The sequence below is a fragment of the Scardinius erythrophthalmus genome (assembly GCF_964197995.2).
Source record: "Scardinius erythrophthalmus genome assembly, chromosome: 3".
Taxonomy (NCBI): domain Eukaryota; kingdom Metazoa; phylum Chordata; class Actinopteri; order Cypriniformes; family Leuciscidae; genus Scardinius; species Scardinius erythrophthalmus.
Genome location: NC_138223.1, coordinates 18,535,495 through 18,551,755, shown reverse-complemented (window position 1 = coordinate 18,551,755; position 16,261 = coordinate 18,535,495). Strand labels below are relative to the sequence as shown.

General features: G+C 43.5%; 1 protein-coding gene across 1 annotated transcript in view; it reads left to right on the top strand.

The window, feature by feature from the left end:
• sh3d19 (SH3 domain containing 19) overlaps positions 1 to 16,261 on the top strand; it is a 46,529-nt gene that overhangs the window by 28,484 nt on the left and 1,784 nt on the right. The window contains exons 9-18 of the mRNA XM_081361113.1: positions 56 to 144; positions 1,230 to 1,267; positions 1,429 to 1,669; positions 4,161 to 4,229; positions 4,359 to 4,502; positions 4,640 to 4,715; positions 4,931 to 5,061; positions 5,983 to 6,053; positions 6,233 to 6,459; positions 7,179 to 7,225. Of these exons, the coding sequence (XP_081217239.1) occupies positions 56 to 144; positions 1,230 to 1,267; positions 1,429 to 1,669; positions 4,161 to 4,229; positions 4,359 to 4,502; positions 4,640 to 4,715; positions 4,931 to 5,061; positions 5,983 to 6,053; positions 6,233 to 6,459; positions 7,179 to 7,225 (1,133 nt within the window). The remainder of the gene's footprint in view (positions 1 to 55; positions 145 to 1,229; positions 1,268 to 1,428; positions 1,670 to 4,160; positions 4,230 to 4,358; positions 4,503 to 4,639; positions 4,716 to 4,930; positions 5,062 to 5,982; positions 6,054 to 6,232; positions 6,460 to 7,178; positions 7,226 to 16,261) is intronic.

Here is a 16,261-nt window from a genome sequence, read left to right as displayed (position 1 = left end):
CTATAAAAACATGATGCATTATTGCATTGTAAGTGAATGGATTTCTGCTTTTCAGACCCTGAAGAAACGGCAGATTTTCCTCCTCCTTTACCTGTACAAAAACCTGTGGGCGGCCCACCTCCACCTGCTAAACCCGCTCGCAAAGTAAGACCTTATAAACCTGCAACAGCTGTGCAACAAGCACTAAAGCAGTGGGCGTTTAGGATAAAATGCTGTTTTAAACGTTATAATAGGGACTTTTCTTTGTTTTTCTTGTCCACTTTTTCCTCAGGTCTGAAACATATTCTGCAAGTATGTGAATACAGATGCTTCTAGCTATGTAGTGTATGCTCGATTTTGGGTATTATGTGTTACATTCTCATTGCCAAGTATGGACTCTATAATGGACATAAGTGTAAAAACGTTTCCTCCAAGTTAGCTATTGTCATTAAGAAGCAACAGTTTAAAAAGTTACAAATTTGAACAAAGTAATGTTTACATCTATCTACCGGAATAATAATAACATCATGTTTAGTACTTAGGTTGCCACAATAACACACACTTGTGATATGTTGGACAAGTATTCATGCCTGCCTTTATAATAATATATGTAAGGGATAATGTAGAGCGAGGCGGTTGTTATAGCGAATACAACCCCGACAGGCTGATCAGGATCCCAACGCGAAGCGGAGGGGTCTTGAATCAGCCTGAAGGGGTTGTATTTCGCTATAACAACGGCCTCGCTCTACATTATCACGCTTATTACATGGCTACCTACCAAATAAATCAATAATTTGACACAAAATATTGATTTAAAAAGGAGTTTATTGATTTAAAAACGATTGTATTGCTTCCGCTAAAGAAAATAGTCGGTTCCGTCTCTACGGTTAGAATCCTGCGTTCATAGCAACGCTCTGTTTTTCATGGCAACTGTGTGTTATACTTAGCAGCAGTCTATTATCAAGAAATAACAGACCGCATTCTACATTAGAATTCAACCAAGCCATGTAATAAACTGTAATAATAATAATAATAATAATAATAATAATAATAATCTACTGCTACCTTCCAAATGTGATATTTTCCAAATATTGTATTTCTATCTTAAACAGTTGTGACAAACCATGAACAATATTATCTTATTCTATGATGTATTCTGTATTTACATTGTTACTGTATAAAATATGTCTTGAAAGAAAACAGTGACTTCTCTTAAACATATTTTTGTTCTTGATTTTTTTCCCCCTCAGGACTTGAATTTCTCATCTGACATGTCTCTTCCACCACGGTAACTGAATCCTGTATTTATTCACAGCTTTTATTCACATTTTTCTTTTCAATGGATATATGGGTTGGCAGTATGAGCTAGTGAATAAAGAGTTTCAATGCTGATAACATGTGGACACTTCTGGTAATGTGCCCTTAAATTCCGTGTAAATAATATTTCAGGCCCAGTGGAGGAAAGGTTCTGCCTCCTCGCCCACCACCAGCTAAAACAGGCCCGGGAAGACCACCTCCTCCACGAAAAGATGGCTCCCAACGTAAGCCCTCAGATCCGGGACTTTCACAAATAGTCCCAGCAAAACAACAACAACCTCAATGGCAGCAACAAAACCGCAGAGCTTCGAAAAAGGGACCTGCTCTACCGCCTAGACCCAACCCTGGACATCGTCTTTACAACAAATACACAGTGAGATGTTATTTTACTTGCATATTTTCTTGATTGAAAGTCACACTATGTAAATGTTTGCCTTCTAATGGTTAAAAAATAAATCATTGTTTTGGTTGTGCGTCGCCTCTGCTCCTCTGCGCAGAGGAATGTGGTTCACGGCACCAGTGTACACATGGAAATCTAAAAGAGATGTAATCTGAGCAGGTGCCATATCTTACACTCTTGATTTTGACTTAATAAAGTCTTGATAAATAAATCAAGTAACAAAAGTCTACATTAAAAGTCCTTAAAGTCATCATGAAACTGAAATTGCAATACTATATTTTTCCTTACAGTGATGTATATGCGAGTGAAACAGCTTCTCAAACAAGAAAAAATGTAGTGCCTAGTGCGAGACTTGACCTGGGCTGTTGTCTCTTAGCGCGATATCAAGACTCAAAAGGTATAACTTAACTAAAAGGTATACCATTTCTAGGCGTGTTCCCCGAACCATACCTTAGGAAGTTGCTTAAGATATACCTTCTTACGTGCGACATTACCAGGTGCTGTCTGTGGCGATGGTGCTGAATATGCTATTGATGACTCGAGAATCAATTATTCACTCGTGCAGGGGCTGCTTCACTGCGTTATGTGAGAAAGCGGTGTTCTTTATAAAAGAAGCACTTCAGAAATAGTTGAAATTGCATTTATTAGGACTCATGGGATATTATAAAAAATAATCCAAACTATAATAGCCTATAATAGCCTAGCCTACATATTTTAAAATTGTATCATATATTGCTGCCACAATAACGGCCCATTTAAAATGTTTACGTGCTTTCTTCTCTTTCCCATTTTTGATCGCTGAGGTGAGGCTGTGGTGAAACATTGTTCTTGTAAATACTTTCCAGCATTACGGTGTTCGCCAGTGATCAAAAAGGATTTAAACAGTGAATTTTGAATCTCTTCTTGTAAACTCGGAGATGTGGATTCGGACGGCAATTAAATCACCACATGACCTTTGTGTTTGTCAAAAAACAGTAGGTAATTTGGCCTGGGATTTTTACGCGGGTCGGGTGAGAAAAAACACTGACATTATGGATTCGGACGTACCCCTGTAAATGTTGAAAATACCGTACGACCCCATGAGAAACAATTACCGTCCGAATAGGCTTAACTGGCAGTATGCTTTCACTGGCCTTTGAAAGCGCTGTGCGGACGGCCTCGTCTTTTAGCACACCTATTTGCTGCATCGCTGCCATAGTTTGAGCAAACTCCCCACCACAATCATTCCCTCCTAAGCCTTTACTGCCTAATGGTTTGCCAGCTGATGTACCTTTGAATAATATAATTAAAAAGCTAACAACAATCAGTGTAATGACAGTTTTATTCTTTGCATGAAAACACTTGAATTAGCCTGTTGCACTGGGTGTATTACAACTTCAGAATTACATTCGTATAGACTGTCAACCGTGATAAGGTAAAGCTAAGAGTGGTCCAGACCAACCTTCCGAACATATGACTTACAGAAGGTATACTTTACTAATAACGTTTCAGGAAACGCGTATTAACGATAAGGTACAGCTTAAGATATAACTTAATAACAACATAGCGTTAAGAAGAAATCCAGCCCTGGTCCTTACAGAACTGATTGGATCATTGGATCCTTGTGGTTTGCAAGTGCTGTGATCTCATGTGAGTGACGGGTTGTCCTGTCAAGAAAAGTTAAAGGTGCATTGTGTAAGTCTCTGAGTTTTTGCAGAACTATGCCCCCTCTGGCGACAACGAAACTGCAACACTGCAACTGAACGCGCATGACGTCACGCCCAGTCTCAAATTCCGACCCGAATCCCTCTTATTTATTTTACTGTACAGGATTATAGAGGCAATCGCAGTGATCAGAAAAGGGCTCATTCAGCCCATCAGGCAATTGGTTAGAAAAACGGGTATTTTTAACATGAAATGTTGCGCAATGCACCTTTAAGGAGGGAAAAGTTATTTTGATTTAAAATTATTAGGGAACATAAATTAAAAAAATAATAATGGTGTGCATGGGTAAATCATTTATAAGAGGCAATATATTCCCTAAAAAACATAAAAAATTGTCAACTTCGATTTCATGGTGACTTTAACAGTAGACATATTGATTGCTAGTATAATTTGGTTAAATGTTATAAGGAGCTCATGCAACTAAGAGAGCTACATGGATATCTATCAGTTCAGTAAAATATCTTACATGTTGAGTAAAAAAAGCATCTCTGGGTCGCTTTTGATCTTCAAATCTCAGAGATCTTGCCACCTCTGAAAAGCTGTTCAGGTTTTATTACACAGGTAAATGACGTATATGTAATTTGTCCCGACCGCTCTAAAATATGATTTATTTTTATTTTTTATCAGTGTATCTGGGTAAAGACAAGTCATGGTTTGGAAGATGTTTATTTTTTTCTCAAAAAAGTTACATAGAGTAGCTTTAATAATATTACAAAAGAACTGAAAAAAAAAAGTATGCAATTCTGCACTCTTTACACAGCTTGAGATCCCCCATGGCATTGCTGACTTTGACTACAATGGCACTAACACTGGGGAGCTCTCCTTTCAGGTGACCTCAAATTCATTACATTCACATTAGCCCCATAGTACCGTCTTCTTAAGTTACTGATGGTTTTGTCAGTGTCAGTGAGTTTCAGTTATTAGAAATGTAAGCAGTTCTCTTCTTTATTCCCTACAGAAAAATGAAGTCCTTGTCTTACTTGAAGAATTAGACAGCAAAAACTTTGAATGTCAAGTAGGAAACGCTAAGGGCACAGTGCAGAAAACACATATGAAGATTATCACACCCTTAACAGATTTACCCAACAATCCAGTACCACGGGTAATCAATAGTTGAATCAGTGTTTGTTGAATATTGGTTGTAATAGTAAGTAAGTGTATTATCCCTGAAATATTTTAAGTTTACTATTCTGTCTTGTAATGTCAGCATACTATTTTGCCTCTCAATGTGTTTCACAGAAAAATAGTTCTTTTAGTGGCATGGTGGAAAATACTGGATCACTACAAGTGCAAGCCCTGTATGACTTCACTCCAGGTGAGACAGTTCTGTTCTGTGTAAGAAAACAAAGGTCTCTATATTTTCCAAGCAAGTATATTTATGCATAGTGCTTTTTGCAAAGTATAATCACCACATACAGTACTGTTTAATTTTGTTTCTGTAAAATCATTCATTAAACACATCTCTTTTAAAATCGCAGTTGTGAGGCAGCTCATAAAATAATCATACATGTTTATGTGTTTGTGTTTCAGAGGGGCCGGGAGAGCTGACTTTAAAGGCTGGAGATGTGGTGTCTAATGTAGAACAGCTGGACAGTGACTGGTACACAGGAACATGCAGAAATGTGTCTGGGTTCTTCCCCATTAACTACGTCAAGACATTGGTAAACATTGTATAGGGAATTTTAGTACAGTAGATGATGTCATGTGCACTCTCAGAAAAAAAGGTACAAAAGCTGTCAAAAGGGTTCTAATATGTACCATTTAGGTACTATGTACACGTTTGGTAACAATATGTACACGATTGGTACAAATATGTACCTTTGAGGGACTTAAATGCACTCTTTAGGTACAAAGGTGTATCTTTTGAAAAGGTACCGCCACAGTGACAGCTTTTGTACCTTTTTTTCTGAGAGTGTGACTTATTTTAAAGCATTAGTGGAACAAATCCCATCTAGTAGATTTAAAACATTAAAAAAATATTGATATTGAATTGAATATTGATATTATTTGGACCCTTTCTACAGCAAGTATATATAATCTGATAACATTTTCTCAGTTTTTACAAAGGGTTTTTTTTGTAATCAATTTAGTAAACTTTAACAAATATTTTGTTTAAAATTAACTAGTCCCTACTGAGTGATATCTTCATTTAGGCTAAACTGACAATCTTGTTATTTATTCTGCAGTATTTTTACACACACACAAACACACACACACACACACACATATATTTTATCATATATTTTATCACACAATATATATATATGTATATATACACTAATTAGTTTTGATATTTTTTTTTTGTTTAAAGCTACAATATTACAAAATCACACAAATTTTATTTTAAAATGATTTATACCAATTTTAGGTTACAGGGTTGCAAAAAGTATCAGAAACAGTTTGTATATTATAAATTTTTTTCTTCATAAAATTGACGGTCAACATTTTATCAATTAAGATTAAGCACCTCCTGTAGTTGACCATTTGTTGAGAAAAAAAGGTTCTATTTTGTTTACAATTTGTTTGTGTAGGACTGATAAAAGTCATTCGTATCTTCCAGTACCAATAATCTTGTTTTCCAGAACAAGCCTGATACATCTGCACTAGCATCCAGAAGTGAGTGGAAAACCAAACCATCTCCTGAGCCTGTCAGGTAAGTCATTCTCGCAGGAATCCCAAAATAAATTATTTTCCCAATCCCAATCCCAAAATAAATTAACAGATTTCATTTTAAATCAGATATTTTGCTATGCTAGATTGACAAACACAAGTAGACAATTAATCTGATTACCTTCAACGTCATATTGTATGTCCCTATGTTTTCCTCCGAAGCCATCCAAGGTGTGTTGCAAGGTTTGACTTTGACGGAGAGCGGAGCGATGAGCTCTCATTTTCTGAAGGCGATATGATTTGGCTCAAAGAATATGTGGGAGAGGAGTGGGCTCGTGGAGAAGTGAATGGCCATGTTGGCATTTTCCCTATCAACTATGTGGAAGTGCTTGAGGATCTTCCTCCAGCCACAGTGCAGAAACCTGCTCAAAATAAATTTGCGCTGCCTGGTAAGACCCCAAACAATATATCCATAAATTATGCACGTTTTATTTAATGTTTAAACATTTTGATCTAGATACTGCTGAGCATTCATGGCTCATACTGTATATACTACTGTAAACCCAATTGATGCAATTCTGAAATGCCCTGAACCAGGAATTTTCAATTTGCCACTCCAGTTTCATAAAACAGCAGCACATTGTTTGCTCTAGAACTGTCCATAATCCAGCCATTTGTAGATTGCTAATCTATATATAACACCAGTAGATTAGTATCAGCATCAGTGTCCCAATGACTCAATGAGTGGACCGTTCTCCCTATGCCGGGAATCTAAAGAGTTCGCCCTTCTGTTTGTGTATCATTAAGGGCTGTATGAAACTGTGACCTCCATATTATTCATTACACTGCAGTGCACAGGGAGATTCACCTCTTCTTTCTGGCTCATGGTGCAAATTTACAGCCATATACTGTATAGTAATAAAGTCAAATTCATCCGTAAAATAGATTTTAGTGCAGGCTCTTTGAGAAGTCAGCCGAGTTAAAGCGAATTGAAATATTTGGCTGAATTGGGCTAGAATATATCTAATTTAAGGACTTGGGACAATCTTTAGTGTACATGTAAAATTGCACAGGATTTTGTAATGAATTGTGCTTTTAGTGCATGTGTTTGGTTACATAATATTCTGTTCTGGGCTATAGATCTAATATATTGTGTTTTATTTCTCAGGAAAGGCTGGTTCGTTTAAAACACAAACGTCTTACAACGCCAGTGAGGTATCATTCCCCCATCTGTCACATTATCTCTTTTCTGTAGTAGTGAATAGCACTTAAAGTTGGGATGAAATGAAAACTAACTGTTATAGATCTTATGTTTCCTTTCAAAAACTTTTTTTGACCTCGCAATTTTTTATTAAAATGTCATAACTGGACTTTCCGGTGACTATCTTGTGCAACCCCACCCCCTTGCACTTTTGAGTGCAACACCCACATCTTAAAATCCAATCAACAATTAATACATGGAACCAAGTCCCCACCCTATATTTTTTGTTTTTCGATTATCACTGCAAAAACTGATTTTCTTTCTCTGTATTTTTGTCTTGTTTTCCATTACTTAGATCAAGATACATTTACTTGAGAAGCAAAATTGACATCAGATATTGAGTCTTGTTTTCTGTAAAAAGTGTATGCTTAAAATTAATTAAATTAATGCCAATGGGGTTGGAAAACTAAACTAAATTTAAAGGGAAAACAAAAACAGAAAACGTACTGGTTACTTTCGTAACCTCGGTTCCCTTAGAGATAAGGGAACGAGTACTGCGTTGCAAACGCTATGGGAACGCTAAGGGAAAACTCCTTTTCTCGAGAATATTGAAGCCTTTATTTTAAAACGCATTTGCTACAGCACAGGCGAGAGCATCAGACCCACGTGAGTGAGCTGATAGGCTGTGCTGTGGGCAACTGCACGAACCAATGGCGGATAGACAGAAGCGCGCGAGCCAATCAGGGCGCTTGGCGCTCTGTCACTGTCAAGCGCGCGAAACTACACGTGACCATAACATATAAATACAGATAGAATCCGCCATTTGACAGGTATAATCGACTGAAGCGACAAACCTGCCATAAGAAAAATAGCACGGCAAGGCAACGCAGTACTCGTTCCCTTATCTCTAAGGGAACCGAGGTTACGAAAGTAACCAGTACGTTCCCTTACGAGAACGTTCTCTCGTACTGCGTTGCAAACGCTATGGGAACGTTTCCATTTAAAACGCCGTGCTATTAATCTTTTGGCCGCTCTGACTCACCAGAGTTCCGGGAAGTACAGAATAGCCAGGATAAAAAGAGACCGAACATCGGGCCCATCAATTATCCGTAATAAAGACTGGCCAGAGCCAGTCATTTAACCCACAAGGTGATAGCCGTGTGTTTAATATCAAACTAGTCTGGGTCAGCAGAGCCAGAGTCTAGACTGAAAAGACTGTAACTGCAAAGCAGGGACATTAAAGTTATAATTCATCGGATCTGGCCAGAGCCAGTCACTTAGCCCACAAAGTGAAAACCGTGTGTTCAATATCAACTAGACTGGGTCACAGAGCCAGTGTCTAGACAGAAGAACTGTAGCTACAAGCAAGGGCATTAAAGCTATAATTCAACAATGTGGACGGAGCGGATATCCGGCCGCCGCACATATGCTATAGATGGGAATACCCAAGTGACCATGGTTCAAAACTAGTCTGGATCCACAGAGCCAGAGTCTAGACAGAAAGAACGCATGTCTGCAGAGCAGGGACATCCAGCTTATAGAATCTCACAAATGTGGACGGAGCGGACCAGCCGGCCGCCGCACAAATGTCTTAATGGGAATACCACTTGACCAAGCCCACGAAGAGGCAACACCTCTCGTGGAATGAGCTCTAACACCTATGGGACAAGAGAGGCCCAGTGAGGTGTAAGCCAGGGCAATGGCATCAACTATCCATCTAGACAGTGTGGTTTTAGTGACCGGGAGGCCCTTGGATCGGCCCCCGAAACACACAAAGAGCTGTTCAGACTGTCTGAAAGAGGCCGAACGCTCCAGATAAATTCTCAAAGCTCTGACTGGGCAAAGCATGAGAGAATCGCTATCCTCCTCGGAGGAGGGGAGAGCTGACAGAGAAATAACCTGGGCTCTGAACGGAGTTGAGAGCACCTTAGGAACATATCCATGTCTTGGCCTAAGAATGACCTTGGAGTCATTAGGACCAAACTCCAGACAGGAAGCGCTGGTAGACAGCGCCTGTAAATCCCCTATTCTCTTTACTGACGCCAGTGCTAGAAGCAGGGCGGTTTTCAGAGAGAGAGACTTAGGATCAGCTGACTGAAGTGGTTCAAAGGGAGGTCCCTTAAGAGCCCGCAGGACCAAGGAGAGGTCCCAGGCCGGAACAGACGGTGGCCGAGGCGGGTTAAGCCTCCTGGCGCCCCTGAGGAAGCGAACTATAAGGTCGCTTTTTCCTAAGGAGGCCCCGGCTTCCAATACGTGAAAAGCAGCAATGGCTGCCACGTACACTTTGAGAGTGGAGGGGGAGCGACCCGCGCCCAACATCTCCTGTAGAAAAGACAGTACTCTTGGTACTTCACAAGTGTATGGGTCGAGGTCTCGAGCTAAACACCAGCTGGAAAACACTGACCATTTACTGAGATAGAGGCGTCTGGTAGACGGAGCTCTAGCTTCCTTTATAGTATTCAGGACGCCCTCTGGGAGGTTCTGGGGTACCCGTTGAGTGGCCATACATGTAGGGCCCATAAGTCGGGACGGGGGATGCCAGATTGTCCTGTTGGCCTGAGTCAGGAGGTCGCGCCTCACTGGGATTGGCCACGGGTCTGCTACAGACAGCTGCATCAACTCTGGGAACCAAACCTGGGTCCGCCAGAGAGGAGCTACTAATAGCACTGCGCTTTTCGTGTTCCTGATCCGTTCGATGACCTGAGGGAGCATCGAGACTGGGGGGAACGCATAGAGAGGAAGGTTGGGCCAGTCGTGGGCCAACGCATCCCTGCTCTTTGAGAAAAAGATTGGGCATTGACAGTTGTCTTCTGAGGCGAAAAGATCTACTTCTGCCTTCCCGAAGACCTCCCAGAGTAGGAGAACTGTCTGAGGGTGGAGAGACCATTCCTCTGGGGGAACTCTGCCCCGAGAGAGCATGTCTGCTCCTGTATTCAACGTGCCTGGCACGTGAGCTGCCCTGAGCGAGTGCAGATTGGTGTGAGCCCATAGCAAGAGCTGTGAGGCTATGGCAAACAGGTTGCGGGACCTGAGGCCGCCCTGGCGATTTATGTAAGAGACCACCGACATGTTGTCCGTCCGTACCAACACGTGGTGTCCCGCCAGGTATGGGAGGAATGTTTTTAGGGCTAGAAAAACTGCTCTCATTTCGAGGCAGTTTATGTGTAGGCGTTTCTCCGAGCTCGACCAGAGGCCGGAGGCAGGCCTGCCCTCGTACAGAGCTCCCCAACCGGAGTTGGAGGCGTCTGTTGAAATCATCCTCCTCTCTGAAACTACCCCCATGCTTACGCCCTGCTGGTACCAGCTGGCGTTTTTCCAAGGGGCCAGGGCTTGAACACAGCGCTGGTCCACCTTGATAATCAAGTGGCCTGAATGCCAGGCGTGGGGTGGCACCAGAGGAGCCAGCCACAGCTGAAGAGGACGCATACGCAGTAGGCCTAGTTGGAGTACTGATGATGCAGAGGCCATCAGGCCAAGGATCCTCTGAAATGTTCTGAGGGGTACAAGAGAGCCCTCTATGAACGATGCCGTGAGCTGCTGAATCGTTAGAGCACGGGCCGGTGTGGGCCATGCTCTCATAAGTACGGAGTCGAGAACTGTTCCCAGGAACGTGATACGTTGGCTGGGCAACAGAACACTCTTTGCAACATTGACCCTGAGCCCTAGACATTCTAGATGGCTGAGGAGCCAGGCTTTGTGAGTATGTGACTCCGCCTCTGACTGGGTCAGTATGAGCCAGTCGTCGAGGTAGTTTAGGATGCGCATTCCCCGCTGTCTCAGGGGGGAGAGAGCTGCATCCATGCACTTCGTGAATGTACGAGGCGCTAGTGCCAGTCCAAATGGAAGAACTGTGTACTGGTATGTCTGCCCCTCGAAGGCGAATCTCAAGAATGGCCTGTGGTGGGGGTTCACTTGAATGTGAAAGTAAGCGTCTTTCAGATCTACTGAGAAAAACCAGTCGCCTGGGCGAATCTGCGTCAGGATATGTCTGGTCGTGAGCATTCTGAACGGCCGTGACATGAGAGCCTTGTTCAGATGTCTGAGATCTAAAATGGGTCTCAGGCCGCCGTCTTTCTTTGGAACAAGAAAGTATCGGCTGTAAAAACCTGACTCGCTCAGAGAAGGGGGGATCTTCTCGATGGCCCCTTTCGCCAGCAGACTTAACACTTCGGTGCGGAGGACATGACTCAATGTGCCCCTTACCGTGGTTTGTATAACCGCGCGAAAACGCGGTGGTCTGCGGGCGAACTGAAGCGAGTAACCATGCTTTATGATGTTCATCACCCATACTGAAACTCCGGGGATAGCTTGCCAAGCTAGAGCCCGCAGAGCTAGTGGCATTATCATATCTGGAACACCCAGAGTGGGGGGCTCGGACTGACATGTATGCATGTGAGAAATTATGCTCGATTTGTGCTTTGTGTGGGTCGCTGTTAAAACAGCGTTTGTTTGCAGGGGTGCGTGACATGTGACGGGCCCATGAACTGCATTTAGAACTGCTGCAGCCGCCTGAACTGAAGAGGGAGCCGTGAGCAGTAGTCGAGCGATTTTTGGGGCTGGTCCGGCCGCAGCGGGACAGTGACCCCTCTTTGTGCCGGTTAGGACGGCTTCTTGGGCTCGTGATCGAGCGTCAGCTTCGGCCGCGGGCCCTGGCGCTTAGGGAACGGGAACCGTTTCGCTGGCTTCATGTGCTTACTGGTCTCAGCCGCTGGGCGGGGCTGGAGGACCTGGGACACCACTTTCTCAGGTCGCGGCGTGCTCTTGGGGCGCCGTTGGACTGAGCTGGAGTGCTTTGGTAGAAAGTGTCTCATGGCGCTGGAAGCCTTCTGAGCTTCAGTGAAGCGATCGGCGAAGCCGCTGACAGATGGGCCGAAGAGACCTGAGGCTGTGACGGGCGAGTCGAGGAAGGCAGATTTATCCGCGTCCCTGATCTCGGTTAAGTTTAGCCAGAGGTGGCGCTCCATTACCACTAGGCTGGCCATATTGCGGCCCAGGGCTTGAGCGGTGGTCTTCGTGGCCCAAAGTGCCAGATCCGTGGCACTCCTGAGGTCTTTAAATGTGTCTGGGTCCGGGCCTGACTCATCCAAGGAACGGAGAAGTTTGGCCTGGAAGGCTTGAAGCGTCGCCATGGCGTGAAGTGCAGAGGCGGCTTGACCGGCGGCAGCGTATGCGCGGCTGGCAATGGCCGAAGTAGTTCTGCACGGCTTAGAAGGGTGCACCGTCTTAGACCTCCAACTACCTGCAGTGGGGGGGCATAAGTGTGCAGCGACCGCTTCCTCCAGTGGGGGGAGAGACACATATCCTTTCTCTTCAGCGCCGTCAACAGTGGAGAGCGTAGAAGAGGCAGATGAGCGCGTTCGCGCTGAAAAGGGCGCGCGCCAGCATTTTGTGAGCTCTTCGTGAACCTCAGGCATAAATGGAGCGGCGCGCTGACGAGGGGCCTGCTGGCGCCCCGGCAGGTACCATTCATCGAGGCGGCTTCTGGCGGGCTCAGCTGGAGAAAGCCAATCGAGTCCCAACTCGTCAACAGCGCGAGACATGACACGGAGAAGTTCGGCGTCAATGCTCGCTCGAGTATCAGAAAACTCTAGCTGAGAGGGGGGGGGCGGGGTCCGCGGAGCCCGACCAATCCTCGCTCTCAGATGCCGCCATAGAAAGTGCGTCATCGACGTCATCCGGAGATGCGCCGAAAGAGACGAGTCCAGCCGCTTCAGACGAGGGGCGCTGCTCGCTCCGAGAGAACAGGACAGGCGAAGAAGGCGTGGGCGAGGCACGAGGAGAAAGGCCCGGCGTGCACTCGCTAAACTCACCGCGCTCAGGACGCCTCTGATCGCGCCGCTTCTTCCTACGGGGCTCGTGGGGCGCCGAAGACGGAAGGTGGGCGGAGTCGGTCACCGTCGAAGACAGCCTTGAACGGAGAACGGAGACAGGCATCCCGTCGCAGAATTGGCAGCCGCCTTTCATGAGCGCTGCCTCGGCGTGCTCAGGGCCGAGGCAGGCCGCACACTGGGTGTGTCCGTAGGATGCATGCAGGGAGGCCCCGCAGCTCTCACAGATGGAGAGAGGCATTATGCCGCGCTGTGAAAACAGCGGTTTGCTCTTTTAGATAAATATGCAATGAAAAGGATATAATTTTTCGTCGGATGCCACAGGGAAACGCTCAGCTGGCGAGATGCCGGGATGCGAAGCTGTTCCGCTGGACGGCTTTTCCACGACGAGGGCTTCTTACGACCGGAGAAAATCAGCGACGAGGTGAGTCGAGCTGAAGGAGATTAAATCTGTCAAATGGCGGATTCTATCTGTATTTATATGTTATGGTCACGTGTAGTTTCGCGCGCTTGACAGTGACAGAGCGCCAAGCGCCCTGATTGGCTCGCGCGCTTCTGTCTATCCGCCATTGGTTCGTGCAGTTGCCCACAGCACAGCCTATCAGCTCACTCACGTGGGTCTGATGCTCTCGCCTGTGCTGTAGCAAATGCGTTTTAAAATAAAGGCTTCAATATTCTCGAGAAAAGGAGTTTTCCCTTAGCGTTCCCATAGCGTTTGCAACGCAGTACGAGAGAACGTTCTCGTAAGGGAACAAAAATGGCACACACACACACACACACACACACACACACACACACACACACACACACAAAAAGACCTTATTTTTGTGTGTACTTTTTTTTTAAACAAACACTTCTACATCCAACATTCACTTCACATTTTTTCATAATATGAAGTAAAGGTCTTCTCTGGTCCTAAAATCTGTACTCGAACCGTACTTGAACACTTCTTACCCAAAGCTGACGTGCATGAGTTAATAAAAAAAGAAAAGCCTGACAAGACAGACCCGATAAAATTAGACCCACTGCAGGTTTAGATTTAAAAATCTTCCTACTTTATTTTGTAGATGAAATTCACTCTCTAATCCTTCTTCATAACATTTATGTTAGCTACAGAATGGCCAAAAGTATTGGCAGTGACATAAATTTTGCAAAGTTTTCTGCTTCAGTATTTGCAGATTATATTTTCACGTTTCTTTTGAATACTGAAAAACAATGATTAGCGTTTCATAAGTTTTAAAGGCTTTTATTGGCAAAAACATTCATTAGATGCAAAGTGTCAATATTTTACAGTGTTGACCCGTTTTCTTCATAACCTCTGCAATTCGCTCTGGCATGGAGGATATCAGCTTCTGGGCCAAATCCTGACCAATGGCGACACATTCACAATTTGTGGTCTTCTGCTTGTCCACTCACCTTTTGAGGATTGACGACAGCTTTTCTATGGGATTAAGATCCGGGGAATTGCCTGGTCACGTATCCAAAATTTTAATTTAATGGTCTCTGAGCCACTTCATTATCACTCATTATCATTATCACTTTCACAATCACCCTTGTGACAGTGCTCCATCATGCTGGAAAATGCACAGATCATCACCAAATTGTTCCTGGATCGTTGGGAAAAGTTGCTTTTGTAGGACGTTTGATACCATTCTTTATTCATGGTAGTGCTTTTGGACAGAATTGTGAGAGAACCCACTTGCTTGGATGAAAAGCAACCCCACACATGGATGGTTTCAGGATGCTTCACTCTTGACATGACATACGACAGGTAGTGTTTTCCAGATGTTCCAAAAAGTTGGAAGGGGGCTTCACCAGAGAAAGTAACTTTGCACAAGTCTTCTGCTGTCCAATCCTTGTACTTCCACAGAATTCCAGTCTGTCCTTGATTTTTTTCTGGAGAGAAGTGACCTTCTTGACACCAGGCCGTTGTCCAAAAGTCTTGTCCTCATTCGCACCCACCTGCTGCCAATAATGAGCAAGCTCTGCACAGGTGGTGACACGATTCTGTTGCTGAATTCTCAGGAGGAGAAGGTCCTGTCGCTTGCTGGACACTCTGAGGCGTCCTGAAGCCTTCTCCAGTGCAGTTAAACCTATCTCTTTGAAGTTCTTGATCATCCAGTAAATGGTTCTTTCAGGTGCTATATTCTTTGCAGCATGTGAGGCCATTTTGATGCAAAGCAATGATGGCTGAACGTCTTTCTTTGGAGGCAACAATTGCTAACACAAGAACATATTGATCGGAAGCACTTCTTCCCTCCTTTTATGACAATCAGTCTGCTCTAATCCAATCAGAATGATGTGTGATTTCACCTGACTAGTATTTGTTCACACTTTACAATGTGCTGATATGATTAGTGAAATGATATTAGCTGGTTGTTTTGTGCCAGGGCCAAAAAACTGTGAAATTCGCGTTATGATAAAGTTTTTTTTTTGTTTTTTTTTGGCCAATTAAGCTTTTTGCAATTATTTAAAATGCATCTGATCACTCTGCACAATAATCTGAAAACAATGTGAATCAACACCACAAGAGCAACCGAAGCAGCAAACTTTGCGAAACACAACATTATACCACTGCCAGTACTTTTGGCCACAACGGTGCGCTGTTAAGCCCTGTTGCCATATAATGTAGCTTATATCTACTTTGTGACAGTCAGAAAGAATGTGTTTTCCGTGGATTTTCACAATTGTTTTGTTTGAGTACAAACATGACAAACCACTCATAAGCTTTATGTTGCACTTCAAATGACATGAACATTTATATTAATGTTAAATTAATGAGAAAATCCCAGATTTCTCTCTCTCAAAAGCCTATTGTAAAGTTGACATCACGCCATGTTGAATTTTTTTTTTTTTTTATTCATGCGCCATATTGTTATGAATGAGGATCCTGCTGTTTTTCTGCTATTGTTCCTAAAGGATTATTTTATGTGCATATGACTAACCTTTAAAATCAAGTTTTTATTGATTTCAATTCAACCGAATACTAAACATCTGCCCACTGTAAATAAAAAACCTACACTTTTTAACAAGGTCCAAGATCATAGCAAGTATTTTCTATATTAATGCGATATCATCTCCATATCATTCTTTTCCCCATATTTCAACAATTTAAACAAACAAAACAAAAGATAAGCAGGTATCAGTATCAATTTCAGTATCAGTAGCAGTGAGTGATGGCGCCGCCATCCCAGCATGCAACACGATGTGATGCATCTTCAC